Source organism: Lepidochelys kempii, chromosome 8, assembly GCF_965140265.1.
Source record: "Lepidochelys kempii isolate rLepKem1 chromosome 8, rLepKem1.hap2, whole genome shotgun sequence".
NCBI lineage: Eukaryota > Metazoa > Chordata > Testudines > Cheloniidae > Lepidochelys > Lepidochelys kempii.
Window position 1 is genome coordinate 96,062,903 of NC_133263.1, and position 22,764 is coordinate 96,085,666.

The 22,764-nt window shown below is 38.5% G+C and overlaps 1 protein-coding gene across 1 annotated transcript in view; it reads left to right on the forward strand.

The window, feature by feature from the left end:
• GLIS1 (GLIS family zinc finger 1) overlaps window positions 1-22,764 on the forward strand; it is a 259,140-nt gene that overhangs the window by 108,144 nt on the left and 128,232 nt on the right. Inside the window, exons 3-4 of the mRNA XM_073357637.1 lie at window positions 11,440-11,638; window positions 19,427-20,531. Of these exons, the coding sequence (XP_073213738.1) occupies window positions 11,440-11,638; window positions 19,427-20,531 (1,304 nt within the window). The remainder of the gene's footprint in view (window positions 1-11,439; window positions 11,639-19,426; window positions 20,532-22,764) is intronic.

The following is a 22,764-nucleotide window of genomic DNA, read 5'->3' on the forward strand; positions in this document are numbered from 1 at the left end:
CAGAGAGGCTGCCTTAGCCCCGGGCTCCCACTACGCAGCTGACCGGACTTTTAACGGCCCGATTGGCGGTGCTGACTTTTCGACCAGGTGTTCTGGTCAAAAACTGGACACCTGGCAACCTTGATTTTGTACATGTTGTTAAGAGGCAGGGGAGCGCACTTAAAATGAGTACACTCTCAGCCACACTCCCGGAAAGTGCAAGATGAGAATAAAACTAATTGACAGCAGGGTTTTATTGCTGGTGGCCTCCAACTAAAAGGAATTGCTGTTCATTTATCAAGGACGTTGCAGGTATTATGGTTTTGTGCATTTCTTTTTTTATTTTAACGTACAAAATTGTATATGTATAAGGACCTGATCCTGCAAACATTCCAGCATGTTATTCCATTCACTTTAATGGCACGATGTGTGGGAGTAAACCTATGCAATACTTAAAAGTTTAGCTATGCCAGTAAAAGCCCTAGTGTGGGTGCAGTTATACTGATATACCAGTGTAACTGCATCTACACTAGAGTGTTTTAGCAATATAACTATGGCAGTAATAATTATACGGGCAAATCCCTCCTAGTGTATAAAAGGGCTAAGTGTTTGTTTACTATCATGCCTTCAACACAAAACTCGGGCACCTGGCAAATTATGTATGTGGCTCTCCATGCACAGGGTTGGGCGTCCCTACTGTCTAGGGTTATGTTTGCATCTTCTTAGAAATACTTGTATCAAAAACCTTGAGAATTACACTTCTATTCATTCATGCTCTTTTTATGTTTTTAAAAAAGAATTACACCAAGTTTCACTAGACAAAGCTTATACTCGCCATGTGCCTGTTAGCAAGGTTTAGGATTTCCTTTTTAATGAAAATCATGTTATGAGAGCTTAATTTTCCTAAAACATTTATTTTAACATTTTTCCCCCTGTTATTAAAATACAAACTGTGAAGAAGTAAAATACGATCACAGAAAAGGCCAAATGAGCTTCACCAGTGATATTATTGGGGTTGCCTTCACCAAAGACAGAGGTGAAGACCAGACCTATATTTTGTGTGGATTGGAAAAGACTCTCTACTAAGGGACCTAAGCGCATTCCTGAATAGGGATGGACTTCAGTGATTGCTTAAGTGCTTTCCTGAATCTGGGCTTTGCTCACCGAGTATAAATGGGTGTTATGAAGACTCATTTTGGTGTTGTGAATTAGCTAATGTTTGCAAAACCCTTTGAGGATAAAAAATATTAAGTATCATTACTGCATTTGTATGCTGTTGTTGTTTGTATGTATTGGACTCCATATCATGCCAGTACTAATAAAAGGGTTACCGATCTCTAGAAAATATTGGAATATTTTCAAGCTGTTTTAGTTTGGACCAATGTAAAATTAAATGCATTCTCTTTGCTACAGTAATGTTGTCCCACTTTTTTTACTCTTTCATCATATTATGTGTAATCTGTTAAAAGAAATCCCACAGAATGCGGGGGGGGGGGGGGAAGGACAAACCAAATAGTTTGATTTAAAGAAATAAATTGAACATGAAATAATAAATATAGATGTGGCCAACATTTGTGGTCCACATTTACAAAAAAAAAATATACATGGAATATATTTATCTTTCACAAGTTTTAATAGACTGATGCTGTATGAGTTATTTCAACAGGTATTTTCCCTTGATTTTTTGAGTTTGCTTGAGTTCCCCAGTCGTCTTGTATTCAGTCTCACAAATAAATCAGTAACTTGATATCTTTTCTCTTTTACTTTTATTATGCTAACTAGATATCTTTTTAATAAGATTACTAGTTTAATTGATAAAGGTAATAGTGTTGATGTTCTATATGTAGACTTCTGTCATTCATTTGATTTGGTACCATGTGACAACATGATGTTTTGACTAAAAAACTAGAATGATAAAATATTAACATGGCACACATTAAATGGATTAAAAACTGGCTAAGTGTCAAGTCTCAAAATGTAATTGTAAATGGGCTGAGGAATAGGGCTGAGTTTCTAATGGGGTCCCACAGATACGGGTTCTTATGTCTGTTCAACATTTTTGTCAATGACCTGGAACAAAACATAAAATCAGTACTGATAAAATTTACAGATAACACATAGATTGGAGGAACAGAACTGGGCATAAGCAAACTAGGCATTTTAATATGGCCAAATGTAATTGTATCCATCAAGGGACAAAGAATGTAGGCCCTGCTTACAAGATGAGGGGACTCTATCCTGGGAAGCAGTGATTCTGAAACAGACTTGGGGAAGAGGGGGGGAATGGTGGATAATTAGCTAATCATAAGCTCCCAGTGCTACGCTGTGGCCAAAATGTCTAACGCAATCCTTGGATGAATAAAAAGGAGAATATCAAGTTAGGAGTAAGGAGGTTATATTACTTCTGTATTTGGCACTGGTGCTACCATTTCTGGACTACAGTGTCCAGTTCTGGTATCCACAATTAAAGAAGGAGGTTGATAAATTGGGAAACTTAGCCCCAAATTCAAACTGGTTTTATCACTGATTCAGCTAAACTAGTGCAGGAACCATAGTTTAGAAAAGCTCCAAAGGCCTGAACTGTTTCCACAATCGTTTCGATTTTCCATGTTTTTTCAGCAACTTCAACTAAAATGATTGTAAAAATGGTTCTGAGCCACAGATCCCTGCTTACATGGTGGCTCCCACTAGTCTTAACACTACTTTAGCTTAATCAGTCCCAGAATTGGTCTGAATTTTTTTTTTTAAAATTTCCCCAGTGTAGATATGACCTTAGGTGACATTTCTCCCATCATGCCATGAACAGAGCCAGAGTAAAGAAGCTTTCTGTGGATTTTGTGGGAGCGATGGAGTACACTGTGTAACTCACAGTCAGGGCAAAAGCAGCTCTGCAGCCTTTCTGCAATAACTTTCAAAATTATGAGGTGTACAGGGGTCACACTGGCTTCTGCAGCTACACTGTAATTATGACCCCAATCCTGATACTAGACTTACCTACTTTGATGTGCTATTCCTAGCTGATGCAGAGCTCTGCTCTGCCAAACAGATGGTATATAGAGTACCTTTGCATCCCTTCTCCATGTTACCCAATTTTGGTGTGTTGGCACCCTGGCATTAGCAATTCTGTTGCACTGGGGGCCTTTCATGGTCTGTTCTATTACTGATGAATTTCACCTTTGAGTGAAAAGTCCAGTAGCTTTTTGGTCTTCCACAAAAAGAATGTGGGACCAATAATGGTGCCAATAATAGTGTTCCATTTTTCAGAGATGTCATAGGTGGATTCTGGATGTTGTATCCAAAAAAACTCCAGGGATGGATGGCAAAATATTTAAAAATAAAATGTAATTAAAGAGAATGAAGCAGCAAAAAAAAGCAAATGAGCTAGTTTAGCAGTCACCACAAAACCCACAATGCTCTGAGGATATCTAAGTATGTTTGGCAAATATTTCAAACCTATCTCTCTTTTGAATATGAGTCATTTAAATTATATGTCATTTCAGTTATTTGTTCATTGGCCTTAATTAGGTAAACTCTAAAGCACTGCAGCATATGTTTGTTGTTGAGCAATTATCCTTTCAATAAGACTTTACTCCCATCTGGCTGAAAGCCTAATGGTGAATTTTATCAACCAGAATGAAACCTCCATATACGCAGCCTAAATGAATAAGGAAAAGGTGCTCCCTGGGGAGGGAAAAGAGCTACTGCTATTTAGTTTTGTTGGTTTTAATACTTATTATTCTGGTTATTCAGGCAGGTTTACATGGGTTGGGAGGGGGGAGATATTCTATTTTTGAACATTTCTACATAAAATTCACACTGAAGAAGAAATTTAGGACTTAATCTTGCACATTGTGATTGATGAGAATAGTTTTTACATATATAAATTTCCCTTACTCATACGAGCAGTCCCTTTAAAGCCAGTGGGTCTGAATTTGATCTGATTTATGCTGGTATAAATCCAGAGCAACTCCACTGAAGCCATATGTTCAATGGAGTCCATTCCTCTGACATCAGTTACACCAGAATAAAAATGGGGACAAATCAGAATCTGAACCTATTTGATTATTCACATGGAAGGATTTGCAGGATTGAAGTTTTTTTATACTTCTGGATAAATCTTTTATATTTCCTTCTTAAGCATTTAAACTAAAAATACAAAACCAAACCTGGTAGACAGAAAAAAGAAAATGATGGATTCCACTTCCATGAGATCCTTCTGGAAACCAAGGCACCTTCTAGTTTCATTAGGTTTACTCTCTGTAAATTTGGATTCATTTTTAATATGGATTTATGGAATTATTATGGTTCTGCTGAAATGAGGGTAAACCTTTCATACAAGGTAGGGAATATGTGCTCTTTTTTCATCTGTCGTTGGTAAGTTACACAATGTAGGTTAAAGGTCCCCCTAATGCCAATGAAAGAGGAACTTCAGTTCCAGGCATGGAAAATATCTCAATCTCCTGTGTACCAGCCAGTGATGTTAAGATTGTACAAAAAAATCAGTTGTCAAAAGGCTAGGTTCTACTCTAAGTTACACTGGTGTAAATTAGACTAAATCTGTTTAAGGCCGTGAAGTTGTTTCTGTCTATGATGGTGTAACTGAGTGCAGAATCTGGCCAGCTATATTCAGAGGCAATTCCTCTCTAATTTTAGTTTGCTGCTGGAAGAAGGTGATACTTTTAATGTCATTACTTGTCTGCTGTTGTGTCAGCTGCCATATGGTTGGCATGTTTTTAAAGATGCCATTGTGCAAAGGTGACCCGATATGAGATTGTTAGACAGTCTGTTTGGAGCCCAGGTTAACAAATCTTCAAGGTACTTTGTGAAGATAAACATACGGCAGGTTGGCTGAAATTCTAACATGCATAATTCTGTGGATTTGGCTTTTGAGTACTCAGTTTCTTTCTGTGGGGCACGGGGGGGAAAGAGTTTCATGATTTGACAGCTATTGGAAAAAGATAATTGTTTTTGACAGCATGGGGATAGTGTTAATGTTATTCTAGAAAATCTCCCTCTTCAAACAAATCAATATCAGTGTTTTCTGATGTGTTGCTACAGGTTAGTACTGCTGAATTCTGGATGGAAGTTTCAAGTTTCTGTGTTCTGATAATATGATAAAATTGTTAAAATGCATGTTTAGAAAGTCCTTAATGAATTTCAGACTTGTAACATCCAGAGACTGAAAAAGAAAGAGAGGCTGCTCTTATTACTGGTCAGGTATAAATGAAAAAACATAAGAGACAATTGATCGTATCCAGGATATAAAGAACACATTCAATGGATATTCTGTAGCCAACATCTTACTTTCAGCTAGTGAAATAAGTAATGACCCATGGCTAAGATGTCAGGAACCAGGGCTAGGAGGTCATAGGAGGGATATATTTCCCAGCTCTGCCATTATATCTGGGAGGTGTAGCTTTTAAAGATGCATAGAAACTTCTTCCCAAGAAAAATTAACAGTATTTTAAAACACGCAATACATAGAACTGTATGCAAATTAACAACAGTTAGGGATCTGATTATGCCCTTGTTTTGGTGGTGCCTCATGAGAGTTGTAGTTTGGATGCTTCATGCTCCCATTCCCCTCCATAGTCCCTGGGCTACATCTCCCATGGTGCACCATGGCCTTCCCTCTTCCTGAGGCACAGTGGTGTATCATAAGAGATGTAGTCCAGCTGGAGAGTTCAGCCAGTAGAGCAGAATGGGCCAAGAGGCACCCAAACTACAATTCCCACAAGGTAACATAGCAGCATTTCCAAATCAAAACTGTTGGCCTAATGTTTTAGGATGGAACTTTTTGGTTTTCAGACAAAAAAAGAAAAGAAAACTATTCAGTTTTTGGATTTTTTTTTTTAAATGAAAAGTCAAAATTGTCCTCAGAAAGCAAATACTTTTTTCTCACACATACACACAGAGGCACAAAATTGAGTCAAAACCCCAATTTTCTGTTGAAAAATTGTTTTGATGGAAAATTTTCAGCCATGTCTAGTGCTGACAACTCTGATTTCAGTAAACTGGAGTAACACCACTGATGTAAGTGAAAGGAAAATCAGTCCTTACTTGACAACTCAGCCTTATGTAACATGAGTAGAGAGAGAAAATGAGTGACTTGTTTTTGTAGATATAGTGATAGCATAGTTTAGAAGTTTTAAAGCTGAATGGCAAATACTCTGTACAAAGGCTTATGTCCTTTTTTTGCTTTTTATCATGTCCAGAAAGTTCTTCTCCCATCATCTGGCAATTTTTTCCTTCGCTTGTTTCTTCCCTTAGCAATATCAGGAACGTCAAGCCTGGTGTTCCCTAATTGAAAGGACAGGGTTTGAATCTTTAACAAAGTTCTGATTTCCCCCAAAATGTAAGTTAGTCATTGAAGTGAAATAGGTATTTACAGAGTAAACAAAAAACGTAGTTTTAAACAGTGTGACTAAAAACCTTTTCTCCCTCTCAAGATCTCGGGTTTGATTTTCTTGACTCTTGCGTTACCATCTTTTTGTATTTTGCACTGAATGGATCCGATGAAGTGAGCTGTAGCTCACAAAAGCTTATGCTCAAATAAATTGGTTAGTCTCTAAGGTGCCACAAGTACTCCTTTTCTTTTTGCGAATACAGACTAACACAGCCGCTACTCTGAAACCCATCCTTTTTACTATTTCTCCACTTATTAGGGAGTCTTCCAGGCCAGAAAAGATCTGGATTTTCAAAGTTTATCTCCAAGATTTACCTATCTTCCATAATCATTGACTTCCCAGACTATCGCCTCTCTCATGTTCACTACAGCCCTGAACCTGATCCCATTTAAAGTCCACTGACAGCAACTCAGTGTCCTTCCTGATGGCACGGGGGTAACCATCTTCCTAGAGGGTAGCATAGCTTTTGTGCCATTGGAAACATGGGAAAGGAAAGCCATCTTTGTTAAACAGAGCTTCACAGTCAAAAGCTGTAGGGAAACATTTTAACAGAGCACAGCCTATGGCTTTGATCCAACAAAGAGAAATGGCAGCCATTTTGAAAAAGTGCAGAACTTCATATATACACTGTTAATTACCTTTACCTCATGAAAAGCTTTAAAAATGCTATATACCATGATATTCCTGATGCTATCACAACAGAGTCTAATAAGGTAAATGTGAATGTTGGAATGTATGTAAATATGAAAGAATGATATAAATTGTATATAAAGGTTGCATAGAGATAATTCCACTTAAGTATATGTATATGAGAGGAGAATCTGACTCATTTCAATGGGTTGTTCCTGATTATGCATACACACACAGACACACGCATACAGAGATGTATCTAAGTTTGCAGAATGGGTATTTTGCAAGTATTTCTTTGCCAGAAAGGCTTGTTTTAACATTTTCAAGAAATATATTCAGTTAGCAGCAATAACCCAAATTAGGCTGGTACATTAACTTCAGGAAAAATGTGCATTTGACATTTGATGTTCACATTCTTTTCATGCCCCAAAACGGCAATGGACGAGAAAATCAGGCCATTATGCTTGGAACTTTCTTCACAGTTCCAGGCTTGTGTGCCAACCTCTTAGAAGTGGTTACTTCAATTATACTATAGTCAGTGCATTATGAATACTGTTTCTTTTCCCATACCATTTTCAGTGACATTTTAAAGTGTGAATTGCCACATATGGAACTAAGCCATTTGTTCCATCTTATGAGTCAAAACCCTACATTGGGAAACTGGCATGTTACAGAAAGTGTGACCAAGGATATGTCTACACTGCGAGATGGGAGGGTCCCAGAGTTCAGGCTACTCTGCAATTAAATAGTCCTTCAGCCTGAACCACATAAGCCCAAATCAGCTGGCAAGGGCCAGGTGTGGGTGTCTAATTGCAATGTAGACATACCCTGAGACTTGATGGAGTCATGTTGCAGTCACACTTTCTGTAATGATACTGAAAATGGTTGTGTTTCATCTACAATAACACAAACCGTTTTCAACTCTAGTTCAGGAAGATCTGTTGCTGACAACCATTCTTTGCAATGGGTCAGTTTCCAAATGTAGATGGGGCTAATAAAAGGAAATGTTTTAAAATATTTTACTGTGGCACAAACACGTTTTCTGATCAAAGCTCCAGTCCTACTGTGCACAAGCAAGACTCCATTTGACTTTTCCTGCTGAAGGACTGCAGGATCAGGCCTTTGACTGCAAACTCCTGTTGGTGTTTTTTGGTCTGGTTTGTTTGCTTGTTCTTTTAAATTGAACTGATTTTGCCTTAAATGCATGTCTGTACTACACCTTCATCCATAACACAGTATGCAGCTCAATTGAGACAGCTTCAAGCAACACTTACGACGTTTCTTTATTGCCGCTCCATTCACTAACATGAAAAGATTCTGTCTGGACTGTTGATTTGGTATGGCAGATCAGAAAACTGGTCAATAGCAAATTAGTAGTAGTAGAATATCTGATGGGTTTTGTTGTCATTTTTGTTTATTAAGAGGAAAAATGTAAGTGAAAAGCAGCCAGAACTAGTACAAGTACTTTACCTGCCTCTAGTTCCTTTGATCTGAAGATCTCAAGACATGTTTCAAACATTCATTAAAAAAAACCCTCACAACACACTTTTGAAGTAGGTAAATAAATACAATTCTCCTCTCTGAAGTTAAAAAAAAAAAAAAGTCAGTTATCACCGTTGCTCTTCTAAACTGATTTTTGTATGTGTGATTTTAATTCCTTTCTCCTTGATTATATATGTGGTTCATATGGGAGATTCCCACACATGAGCCATTCTTTTTAGATGACAAATCTGAGGAACTGTCCCAGATTGAGGTGTCTGTGGAGGAGGTTTTGAAACAAATTTATAAATTAAACAGTAATAAGTCGCCAGGATCAGATGATATTCACCCAAGAGTTCTGAAAGTACTCAGATGAGAAATTGCAGAACTACTGACTGTGGTATGTAACCTACCACTTAAATCAGTCTTTGTACCAGGTGATTGGTGGATAGCTAATGTAACATCAATTTTTTATAAAGGCTTCAGAGGCAATCCTGGCAATCACAGGCCAGTAAGTCTAACTTCAGTACCAGGCAAACTGGATGAAACTATAGTAAAAGGACAGATTTTTTCAGACATATAGATGAACACAATACGTTGGGTTTTGTAAAGGGAAATCATGCCTCCCCAATCTATTAGAATTCTTTGAGAGGGTCAACAAGCATGTGGACAAGGGTGATCCAGGGGCTATAGCATACTTGGACTTTCAGAAAGCCTTTGGCAAGGTCCCTAACCCAAGACTTTTAAGCAAAGTAAGCAGTCATGGGATAAGAGGGATCCTCTCATAGATCAGTAACTGGTTAAAGACAGGAAACAAAGGGTAGGAATAAATGGTCAGTTTTCACAGTGGACAGAGGAAAATAGTGGGTTCCACAAAGATCTGTATTGGAACCAGTGTTGTTCAACATATTCATAAATAATCTGGAAAAGGGGGTAAACAGTGAGGTGGCAAAGTTTGCAGATGACACTAAATTATTCAAGATAGCTAAGTCCAAAGCTGACTGTGAAGCGTTACAAAGGGACTTCATAAAACTGAGTGACTGGGCAAGAAAATGGCAAATGAAATTCAATGTTTATAAATGCAAAGTAATGCAAATTGGAAAACATAATCCCAACTATACATCCAAAATGATGGGGTCTAAATTGGCTGTTACCATGCAAGAAAGAGATCTTGGAGTCGCTGTGGATAGTTCTGTGAAAACATCTGCTCAGTGTGCAGTGGCAGTCAAAAAAGCTAATAGAATATTAGGAACCATTAGGAAAGGGACAGATAATAAAACAGAAAATATCAATGCCACTATATAAATTATGGTACTCCCACACCTTGAATACTGTGTGCAGTTCTGGTTGTCCCATCTCAGAAAAGATATATTACAATTGGGAAAAGTATAAAGAAGAGCAACAAAAATGGCTGCAACCCTGTGCTCTGGGTATCCCTAAACCTTTGACTGCCAGAAGCTGGGACCGGATGACAGGGGATGGATCACTCTGTAATTGCCCTGTTCTGCTCATTCCCTCTGAAGTATCTGGCACCGGCCACTGTCAGAAGACGAGATACTGGGCTAGGTGGACCATTGATCTGACCAAGTATGGCCATACTTATGATCTAGTATTTTAAAGGCATGGCCCATGTGCAATAAGCATATCATGGTAAATATCTATAGTGATTTTTTTTTGTACCTCGCAGTTTAAGGCCCCTCCTATTCTGCAGATGTTTTCCCACATGCTTAACTTTTAGCTCATGAGTAGTCCCATTAAAGTCAGTGGAATTACTCACATACTTAAATTTAAGCGTGTGTGTTGGTGTTTTCAGGCTCAGGATCTAAGTCCTAGGCTATATCTTGCCATCTGCTTTTAAACACATCTGTCATTTTTGGATCTATGCATCTAATGTCCATGGATAGATTTGAAAATGTGTCCAGAATTCTTTTTCTTAAAATAATTGCTGTATCTTTGGTCCATTTCCCTCATCTTTTGGTGTAAGAGTGAAATTAAACATGTCCAGATCTAGCCAGAGCAGAATAAGAATATAGAAAAATAATCGATTATTTTGAAAATACGAATAAACTTAAACACATGACAAATATTTATTTTTTTCCCATTTGTCATCAGGAAATAAACTAGAATCTCCTCACTAATGCCCTGATCCTGTATATTCTAAGGGCGTGCTAGTACAGGAAAGTTTTGACAGTATAATTATACTGCTACAGTTCAAACAGTACAGTTAGACTGATATAACTCACTATGTGGACACTCTTATTCTCTTATTAAAGTAGCTTTTTTTTTTTTTTTTGGTTTAGCTTAAAAGTGACATAAGCTAAACCAAAATTTCTAAAGAAAGGCACTCAGGTCATGTTAAGTGTATCTACATGGGGAAGTTATGCTGCTGTTACGCTATCAGTTTTAAATCATACCTTAGTTTTCACATCTTATACCAGTATAACTTTCCTGTGTAGACCAAAAATACAAAAAATGAAGACTTCACTTAGACTGCAGAAGACCCTTGCATTAATATTGTCCTCATTAATTTTACTAATAGAAAAAAATCCAACAACCAATCCCACCAAAATAAATGAATAAACCCCAAAACAAAACTAACCAACTAAAAAATGTAGGAAACACTACCTCTTGCTGCCCCCCAAAAACGTAGAAGAAAAGGAAACTATTACATTTTTTTTAAAGCTAACATATGAAGTGAAAAACAGCCTCATCTTTAAAAAAAGGAACAAGAGCAATAAATTCTGGACACTAATTCCTTTGGAATTAGTTCTTGGTTCATTGTGAAACCCTTAACATTCTTTGCTGTTGCAATTATAATGCTTTCATGAGAGGAGCCAAAAGTGGGAACAACTGAGAATGATAACTGATATAGCAGCATCCGTGGGTAGAAGCTTATGGTTATTTTCTCTCACTCACTTTCTCTCTTTTTTAATTTATTTAACAGTGAATGGTGGATACAGCCATTGTAATTTGATCTCCGAGAAGAAGAACATGATGGACATGGAAATGACAAATAGCTCAGTACCTGTCTGTAGACAGAGTCTGCTCATCCACACAGGAAATCCACTTACCCGAGACTACCCATTATCTCGTGAGAGATTGCTACATGTCGGTCACCTGAATTTAACACACTCAGATACCAGGTATTGTTCCTGTTTTTGTAGCTTTATATACCTTTCCCTTTTGAAGCCCTTCATTGCTATAATCTTTTTTTCCCAGTAGCAACCTTTCAGGATCTGGACATGGGTTCTGCCCTCATTGGGCGTGCTTGAGTGGCCTGAAGTGAATGCCAGGGTTGGATGATCTCTTTGGCTTTTGCCTCATCTTCTCATTTCTTCTGGGGCAGCCATTTAATCTCCCCTTCCAATCAACTAATTCCATTACTCATTAGCGGCTGTCATTGATGGTACCTTACTGCTGGGCCTGAGGCATGGCCTTTCTGTGCAGATGCACTCATACTGCTCCATGAGCCTACCACTAGGTGATCACTCTAAAGGCAGTGACACCCTTCACTTTTGGGGTTTAAGTATGTCTCCTCTGTGAGTACGATCCCAGCATCCACTGAAATGAATGATAATTTGCCAGTGCCTTAATTGGAAAGAAAACTGCCTCCCCTCCCTTCTCACCACCCACGATGCTTCTAAGTTCCAACCAAGGAAAAAAGGATGGTAGAGTCACTCCCAAACTGGAGTCTTCCATATGGCAGTCTGGCATGCCACCATTAAACCTCCAGGAAGCGGGTGCCACTCTCTTTCTACAGTGTTTCCTTTAACAAACGGAGCTAAATGTTCCCACAGAGCACCATATCCTTGGTATTTGCTTTTAAGGCTACAATGTAAAAATCTGGGCTCTGGTTTTGATATATGCACAGTTCTTAGATTCTGTTCATGGCAGAGCCCTACTTAAACATTTGCTATAAATTAATTATACGAAAATGTAGAACTCTATTATTTTTTGTGTTGTTGTTACAAATTTAACATTACCAGATTTTAAACAAATACCCGAAACAGACATGCATTGTGAATAGAAGCCTGCTCTGAATTAAAATATGTCCATCTATTTTAATTACAATGGTTTCTGGAAAAGCTTATGATAAGAAATGATCTTGACCTTTTTGAAGAGATGCAGAAATAAAAAAAACTCAATAAAGTTGCAGGCTTTATCTTAAATATTTGGAATAATTGATGCTTTCTGCCTGGAACCATCAAACCCAAATTTCCATAGATCCAGCAAGAGGAAATTTTGACTGTGTAACTTAGTCATGGAAATCTGGCTGTTTTTGATTTTATTATACACATTTATGCATTGTTTTCCCTTTTTCTTTTACTAATGGGACAAGGATATCTGAATTTTCAGGAATAAAAGGCACATCAATGTGACAATCAAGTGGAGAGAACTTTAATGAAAAAAAGCAGATCATTTTCATGCCAAATAGCAAACATATTCTGCTGCTGGTATTAAAACTTTTATGCTTCTGCTGCATTTAACTCAGCTCCGTCCCAACCATTTTATGTCTCAGTGCTGTTCTTGCAATTATCAGGCTGTTTTTATTCTGTCGTTGAGGATAATTATGAAACAAAGATAATTTGGGCAGAAGAAAACAAAAAGAGAAGGAGAGGACCCTGCTTAGATCTTTTTGAAGCTTTTTCTAAAATCCATAATAGGGAAATGACAGATAAGTGTATACTGGGGATCACAGTACTACACTCAGAAATATGAACTCCTTCCATCTCTGTCTGAGGGAAGATTCCCAGCACAACATAGAGGATTGTATGCAACAGAATATGAGAGGGCTGCTATTACGATAAAGCAGCAGGTGATTGAGGTAATTCTCTTGTGTTTGTTTTACAACATGTTCTAAAATCGTCAGGTTTCAGCATTTCCTGAGTAACTGTTTGGAGAGCATCTTGAGGTACATTGTGGTTGCTTTCCATTCCTTCATGGGCTGTTTGCTCTCGGTTTGTATGTCCACCCTGTTTCCACAGTTTTGATTTGTACAGGATTTTCAGTGTAGTGTTCGTGCCCTGCTTGGCTCTGTGAGCATGACAGACATACAGTAACTAATCCTAGCACAGTGAATGCACCTGTCTTTCCTAACAGACACATTATATGGAGTCAAAGCTACTTCTTGGTATGAAAGCGAAAACAGACAGCATTTATTATTATTACTATTCATTATTTATACAGTAACATAGTGCATCCGACGAAGTGGGTATTCACCCACGAAAGCTTAAGGTCCAATATGTCTGTTAGTCGCATCCGACGAAGTGGGTATTCACCCACGAAAGCTTAAGGTCCAATATGTCTGTTAGTCGCATCCGACGAAGTGGGTATTCACCCACGAAAGCTTAAGGTCCAATATGTCTGTTAGTCGCATCCGACGAAGTGGGTATTCACCCACGAAAGCTTAAGGTCCAATATGTCTGTTAGTCTATAAGGTGCCACAGGACTCTTTGCCGCAGTGACATAGTTGTGGTTCTTTACAGACAAATACAAGAAGACAATGTCCTTACCCTGAAGAGTTAAAAATACAAGAGCCCAATATGCATCGTGCCGAGTGCTCTGGCTTTCAGTGAAGTCAGTGGGAGTTGAGGGTGCTCAGTGCCTTTCAGGACTGAGCCCTTTCTTGGACAATGCCTGGACAAAAGAGGGTGGGAATGGATGTAACAAAACGTACTCTGGACAGCACTGACTGTACTTTGCAGTGGTTGTTCTGACCAGCTCTGATGTCCAATGCATAAATAAGGGGAAATGCAAATTCTGACAAGGGTTCTGGGTTAATCTTTGAACGACTAATGTGTACAACCACAAAGAAAACCCAAACAAACGACGACACCTCCACCACGAGCTCAAAATGCCGCTAGGAATTCAGTGTTACGACTGGCTTCTGCTGTTTTTCCCATCACACTGAAATTCATTATCCCCATCAGCTCCCCCCATGGTTTTTTTTCCCTCAGGAACTGTATTCCAGTGATGACTGCATTAATCCACAGATAATACCCCCTTCTCTTCCATCCCAAGCTCAGTTAATAGCTTTTAAGTTATGCAACATAATTTCCACTACATAATATTTGTAAATGAGATGTGTGTGTTATACTGGAAAAGTCCTAATACCTTCTTCACCACAGTTGGCCTCCATGTACAGCTAATGTTGGCCATTTGTCAGATAATCCATTATCAGGCATGGAAAACTCTTCCCACATTGTGTTCTTGTTTTTCTGTGTAAAGGCAGCGGAGCAGACAAAAAGCAAATCATGCAAGGGCCCCGTAATTGTGTAGCAGAACAATATCCTCTAGCTTCTTAAAACTGTCAGTAATCAGAAAAGACTTGCTTGCAAGGGAAATTAAAGGCACGTACATTTGTTTAGCCAAAATCTTCAAATTATTTACTATGGGGCTATTTTACTCTGAGGCTGTTTTTAAACTAAAACACTTCTGGCAAAGTGCTACTGTCCTTGTTCTCTGGCTCCAATTACGGTGTATGGAAGTCTCTTTAGAAGTACGACTTCACTTGCCACCACAGGACTGTAACATACTGTACAAAGACCTTACTTCTTTGTACAGCGTGCTGTAACATCCTGTGCAATTGGATTGTTGCTTAGAGTGAACATTTTAAAGATGTCTCCAAACCTATATGTATTCTGCGGGGGAGGTCAATAGGAATTCCTCCACCTCCAAAATTCACCATCGCCCTCAATTCCTATTGTATATCCCCTGTATCAAAGCCACCCACTCTGCCCCGCCCCTATCCCCTGCATGTTGGCACAACCGTACTGTGTTCATTTTACTGTCCCTTCATCATCCCACCTTCATTTATTTGTTACATCCATGTTTGCAGCAAGTTATAGTTCCTGGACCAGTGGTTCTCAATCTGTTTACCATTGTGGGCCACATATGCAGCTCTCTGTGTTATGTGGGCCACATAACACAAATATACTGCCTGTATGGCCCTGAGAATGTCACATGGGCTGCAGCTGCGTGGTGATTGGGCTGCAGGTTGAGAACCACTGCCCTGGACTGTGAGATCTCTGGGGCAAGGACTGTCTTTTTATCTGTTAGCACAATGCCTAGCATAATGGAGCTCTAATCCCTGACTGAGCCATCTCAAGGCTATCTCAGTACAAATGATAAATAATAACATCGAAGGAGCTACCTAAAAAGCTGGTCTCCAGGAATCCTGTCCCTCCCGTGCCTGGTCAGTAGAACTGCACCAGTTCTGCTCCAGTTTGGGCCCCACAATGGCTGCGGCGGCAGGGGCCCAGAGTTTGCCCTAGAAGGGTGATGATAAAATTCTATAGTAAACGCAGAAAATTTGCACTAATGCAACTTTAAGGTTGAAAATGTCTACACCCAAAAGTTGGGAAATGAAAATAATGCAACTTCCTACAGCAATGTTAACTGACTAACGGGGGCATAATGTGTATAACATGGTGCATATATCTAGAAAGCTATAATTCTTATGAAGAATTCTGGTATGCAAATCTGCATTAGTAGCCAATATTTATATTTACATAAGCAGAACCTCTGTAACACAAAGCTGTGTGGATGAGAAATGTGAATTCATTCTTTCTTGATTGAAATCATTCACCCCAATACTTCCTTTTGTTTCTTTTTAGAAATCACACTCTTTTTTACTCTTTATACATTTCATACTCCGTGTGATACAATTGTCTTCATCACAGAAACTACAGTCCAGATTTTGAGTAAGGTTGAGTCCTGGAAACTCCCATTGATTTCACTGGAAGGTTTGGGAGCATAGTGCTTCTTGGGATCAGTACCTCTGTGCTGCAGGACCAATCACCATTATTTAGGTCACAAAAGGAAATTATCCCAATGCATAGGAAAGATAGAAAGCATGGTAAAAGACCACTCTGGCTTAACCAGATCTTGAACAAACTGAAACTCAAAAAGGAGTCCTACATAAAGTGGAAACTAGGTCAAATTATAAAGGATGAATATTAAAAAAAACAAAACAAAACACAAGCATATAGGGACAAAATTAGCAAGGCCAAGGCACAAAACAAGATTGAACTAGCTATGGAGATAACGGGTAACAAGGAAACATTTTACAGATACATTAGAAGCAAAGTGAAGAGTAAGGACAGGAGAGAAAGACAGTAACAGAAAACGCAGCAATGGCCAAAGCATTAAATGTATTTTTTGTTTCAGTTTTCACTAAAAAGGTTAGAATGGAGGACTAATGTAGTGAACATCAGTATAAATGGGATAGGATCTGAGGCTGCAATAGGGAAAGAACAAGGTAAGAATTATTCAGACAAGTTAGATGTCTTCAAGTTGATAGGGGCTGATAAAATACATCCTAGAATACTTAAGGAACTGGCTGCAGAGATATCTGAACTATTAGCCATTATCTTTGAGGACTCATAGAGGAAGGGAGAGATCCCAGAGGACTGGAAAACTGCAAATATGGTACATATCTATAAAAAGAGGAATAAGGACAGCCCAGGAAATTAAAAACCAGTCAGCTTGACTTTGGAAAGATAATGACGCAAATAATCAAACAATCAATTCGTAAGTACCGAGAAGATAAGAAGGTGACAATCAACATGGATTTGTCATGGACAAATCTTGTCAAACCAACCCAACATCCTTCTTTGATAAGGTGATAAGCCTTGTGGATGGGGGGAAGCAGTAGATGTGATATATCTCAACTTTTTACTAAGGCTATTGATACTGTCTCACATTATCTTCTCCTAAGCAACCTAAGAAAAGATAGCCTACTATAAGGTGGGTGTACAACTGATTGGAAACCATACTCAGAGAGTAGTTATCAGTGGTTCAAAATGAAGCTGGAAAGGGCATATTCAGTGGGGTGCCATGGGGATCTGACCTGGATCCAATTCTATTCAATATCTTTTATAATGATTTGGCTAATGGCATAGAGAGTATACTTAAGTTTGTGAATGATACCAAGCTGGGAGAGGTTGCAAGTGCTTTGGAGGACAGGTTTAGAATTCAAAATAATCTTGACAAACTGGAGAAATGGTCTGAAATAAACAGGATGAAATTCAATAAGGACAAATGCAAAGCACTACACTTAAGAATAATCCATTGTACAAATACAAAATGGTAAATGACTGCCTAGAAAGGAGTACTACAGAAAAGGATCTGGGGTAATAATGGATCACAGACTAAACAGGAGTCAACAATATAACACTGTTTCAAAAAAGCAAACATCATTCTGGGACATATTAGCCGGTGTGTTGTAAACAAGACACCAGAAGTAATTCATAGATTCATAGATATTGAGGTTAGAAGGGACCGTTATGATAGTCTAGTCTGACCTCCTGCACAACTCAGGCCACAGAATCTCACCCACCCACCCCTGCGAATATTGCCAGTACTGAATCTCAATGCACTGTAATCTTTCTGACAAATCTCTCCTCGTTGTGGGTAAGAAACGTTTTTGTGGGTGTGGTTTTTTTTTTTAAATTCATAGCAGTTGGAAAGCTGTCCATAGTTGGAATGTTAGAATAGCCCCAGCAAGAATGGATTAGGGAGCAGAATGCAGTTGAAATAGTCAAGTTGTAAGATAAATGAAATCTATTCCATGGTTCTGTGATTTACCCCATAAATATTTCCATTACATACGTGTACAGTAGCTGCATGTTTGACTCATCAGTAGCTATCTGGCTATACATGCTGCATATACAGGCATTGCTCACTCTACAATTTTTCCAATTTTGTTTTAAATGTGGTTTCCTTAAAAACTTGCTGAATAACCATAGTTGCCTCAGTGTTTGCAATATTACCCACAATCCTCTGTAGTGTGAAATTCACCCATGCGAAGAGGGCCAGCACAAGCCCTATATATTACATAAGCTGTAGGAATATCTAGGGAACAGCTGCTAATAGTGAGAAATAATACAGACACAGTTATATCAGCTATGATAAATATTTATAAGAGAGATAAAACTTTGTGCTTTAGGACATAAGCCAATCACTGATTGCCTGGAAGAAAATATTAGGAAAAAACTTCTCCTATAGGCAGGTTATTTAAAAATTGTCTGTTATGGACTCCTTTGCATGAGCCAATTTGTATTGCCCAGTGTTAGAACAGAACTAAATGGATCATGGATCTGATCTGATATGGCCATTCTTATGTTCCTAACCCTATTTAGTTACCTAAGGCATGGGTTCCTACCTTGGGGGTTGTGACTCTCAGTAGGATCTTGAACAAATGCCAGGGAGTCAGTGCTAACCTAGCCTCACATTACCAAATGGCAGAGGGGGCCTGGCTAGATCCCAGCTAGATAAAAATGGGGTGCTCTGCTAGGGAAAAGATTGAGAATCACTGATCTGAGGCAACTAGCAGGTTTTTTAAATTAATGATTATTGTAGATTGTAATAGTGCCCAGCAGTTCCAGTTATTTCTTTACATCCCCCTTTTTTCAGCTGATCAAATTTTTTCCTCAAACAAATGCCTTGTGAGTTGAAATGTTGTGAATTTTGTAATGGTGAATGTCTCTAGAGAGTGTGAACAAAATTAATGCCACCACTGTGAGCTATGTGAGAACTCCAAAACACTTTCCCTATGTGCTCTAACGAAAATGCTTGTGTTCAAAAAACTAAAAAATGGCTAAAGCTATCACACTTTTTGCTATGGTTTTGTCCAGTCTGTACATTGACCCTATAGATTATGATTGATGAGATGTCAGTAGTAGGGATGGGAAGGAGTTTGTGCAATGTGTAACCCACAGTGTAAAATTAATCCCATGTAAAATGATGCTACCTTTACAAGGCCACAGAGGAAACATTGCAGGTTTTTAAAAGTTAATTGTTGGAAGACACAGACAACGTGCAGTAGAGAATAAGTGGTTTCATTCTCCAGGGTGTAATAAATGTTGCATCTTGTACAAAAATCATAAATTCTCCCACAGTTGGTGATGTTTAATGAAACTGTATTACAGGTCTCCCAGGTTTCAGGACTCCATCGATTCTTCCACTTTGTGCATGAATGGAAGTCACCCAGCTCAGCACATTAAGCAAGAGTGCCCAGGTGATTATAAGGTTCTTTCGGAGGTTTCTGCACATAGAAGGACTACAGAGGGAATGGAGCTGCGAGCCTCTGGTAGTCTGCATCCTGAAATAGACCTAATGAATAATAGCTTTACAAATTCACTTTCATCATACTTGTTTAATAATGAACATAGCTCCTCCCTGGGTTCATTGTCATTTGGCAGCCCTCAACATTCAGCCAGGCTACAATCAAGCAACCTGAAGAAAAGATGCATCTCTGTTATGCCATCTTCAGCTGAAGGAATCGATATTACAGCTATTATCCGCACGTCGCAAACATCACTGGTCACCTGCGTGAATGGTCTGCGGACTAATTCGGCTGGCATTTCCTCTCATCCTTTGGAGGTCAGTCACCACAGTGCTCAGAAATCTTCTTGTCCTCAGTCTTGCTCTCAGCCTGGGAACCCTTGCAGTCTTCCCTCTCCTTCAGCATGCCTTGTACCTCTTTCCACTGATTGTGACAGAGATGACTGTGATCCGCTACAAATGCAGCAAATAGAGGAAAATGCAAGTCTTAACCTTATGATGAATGGTACTAGTATGCCTCAGCAAGATGCCTCACACAGCAGCCAGAAGGTGAGTTTCTTAAAACAAGAACCGGTCGATGATTATTCCTCTAACACAGATCTCTTTCGGCATCGTCAGGGGCTGCCGCCGCCGCCTTATCATTTACACCAGCAGCTAAGCCAGACTCAAGGGACGTTGCCTCATTTGCACGTCTCCATGTCTCCAAAGTCCCTTCAGCCCAGTGAAGGAGATGAACAAGAGGTCAGCAATGGTACACAGGTCTGTCGGTGGATTGACTGCAATGCCACTTATGACCAACAAGATGGACTGGTCAGACACCTAGAAAAAACACACATTGACCAAAGGAAGGGAGAGGACTTTACTTGCTTCTGGGCAGGCTGTGTCCGTCGGTATAAGCCTTTCAATGCTCGTTACAAATTGCTGATTCATATGAGGGTTCATTCTGGAGAAAAACCAAACAAGTGTATGGTAAGTCTGGAATCTGTTGTTTGAACAGAAACATGCTACTCTGCTCACTCACTGGCTCTCTCTCTTCAATATTATTCAAATATAATTATCATACTTTCCTGTAACTTGGTTTGTTCTAAGGAGATTTGGGGAAGGAACTTAATTTTAAAGGAAATGTTTGAGTAATAAATATTGTAGCTCTTGGAAAAGAGATTCAGTCCCCTTTATATGAAAGCTTAACTTTTAATACAATGGTTTATTTTTTTAATATTCATTAAAGCATTAATAAAATGATGATCAAAGCCAGCAGCAGTCATTTAACGTAAAATAAGGGTCACTGAGCCTCAGGTGACATTTTAAATAAAGAAACATAAAACACATCTAATTAAATTCTTTTCATTCCTCCTTCTCAACAATAACCCATGGAGTTAATAGTGCAACAGTTTGAGATGGTAGTTCAGAAAAGAAAAAGAATCATATTAAGGATTTAAAATGGTTAAAAAATCTGCATATCTTGAGATTTTCTAAGGTTGTTAGGGGTTGGATTTAGGGGGGTTGTTTTGTTTTTTGAACTAGGCAAAATAGAGTGTTCTGAAAAAATAAACCCCTTTGTTCTCCTCTGATCAAGCTATAGTAAACAACATCAACATTCCAAAAAGGAGGTCTTGAGAACAGCACTGTCTGCTCATCTGCATCCTATGACGATAATGTGGCCAAATTAAAATAGAAGTTAATGGCTTCCATGGAGCTTTCCATATGCAGGGAGCAGCGATAATATAAGACCTTGAATAGACTAGATAAAACTAAGCAAGTTTGACATGAGCTTCCAAACTGAGTCATGAGATTTTCAAAGCTTTCTTTGTGTACTGCTGTAAAAAAAAAAAAATCAAAGGAATAATTGCACCAGCAGGTGATGTTACTCAATTTACAAAATTCCCCCCCATTATTGTATTGGTAGCAAAATCTTATTGTGAGAAATACTCATAAGAACGTGAGGACAGGATGAAGTCCATTATGGCTTGTGTGTGTTTATATATCTATATATGTAATTTGGTGCTAGAAATCTCTCAAGGCCTTGTGTCAAGTATTAACGATTGGTTGGAGGAGAGGAAAAGTAATACGCAACATTTTTTGCGTTGCCACAGAATAATGCTATTATCACCTTAACAACTTTTCATTTGCCTTAGATATCTTAATAATGTTATCTTAATATTAGTATTCAATTCAATTAGTATTCCCGAAACCATGTATATGGAATAACAGTGGAAATAATGGAAATAGTGAGGCATCATTATTTAGTTGCTTGAGGTAAAATGGCACATTTTAAGAGTGACAACTGTATGTGTCTAATTTATCAAGCAGGAGTACCTATACAAATAATTACCTTTGGCCTCAGTTTCATAAGTAGCATCAACATCTCTTGTAAAAGCACTGAGGAATTTAAACTCTTTACAGTTATTTTTATTGCCGTAAATGTTAAAAGAGCAATGAAAACCCCTTTCTTATAAATAAAAATGTAATGAAACTGCTAAACCATCTGGATTTCTCAGTGGAACTGGCTTTTTAATCACTTACAAAGAAATGAAAACAATCTCTTCTCTTGATTTCTTTCAGGCTTTTTTAAAGAAAATGATAAAATGGGGAAACTTGGTTAGCTTTTCTATGATGATGAAAGACGCAGTAGAGAGTGCTAGATTTACTCAGGCAGGCGATGGAGACCCTTCTTCATTTTTGCTAAGATGCATATTTGACAGCTATTGTATAGCAGCTTTCTAATGTTACATTCCAGTCAGTGTTTGTATAGGACTCTGTGTATACCACAGAAGTTAGTTCATGTAACACTAAAAATTTTCCCCTTTCAGTCACTTTGTTAGTCTGCATTAAATAATAGGCTATTGACAACATCTCAAGAATTTAGTGTTGTGAAAGGCCCGACGAAAACCTGCATATTGGACATGCTGGAAATATGTATGTACTCTTGGCATGTAAATATATAAAGCTCTGTTTCATTACAGCTGACAGTGTAATCACTCCAGTACTCTGTGTGTCCCAGAGAGAATTAAGAGCATAACATCACACGAGCAGTTAACTCCTTCCATAACCAGAACAAAAATAGTGACTATCAGCAGGTAATAATAATTGAGACCTCGAGTCGTATGCTATAGTAAAACCGGACCTTTGAGGCACATTAAAAATGCATCTTTTCTGCAAGTCTAGCTTCCTGCTGTTGAAATTACTTGATCTAGCAATGCGA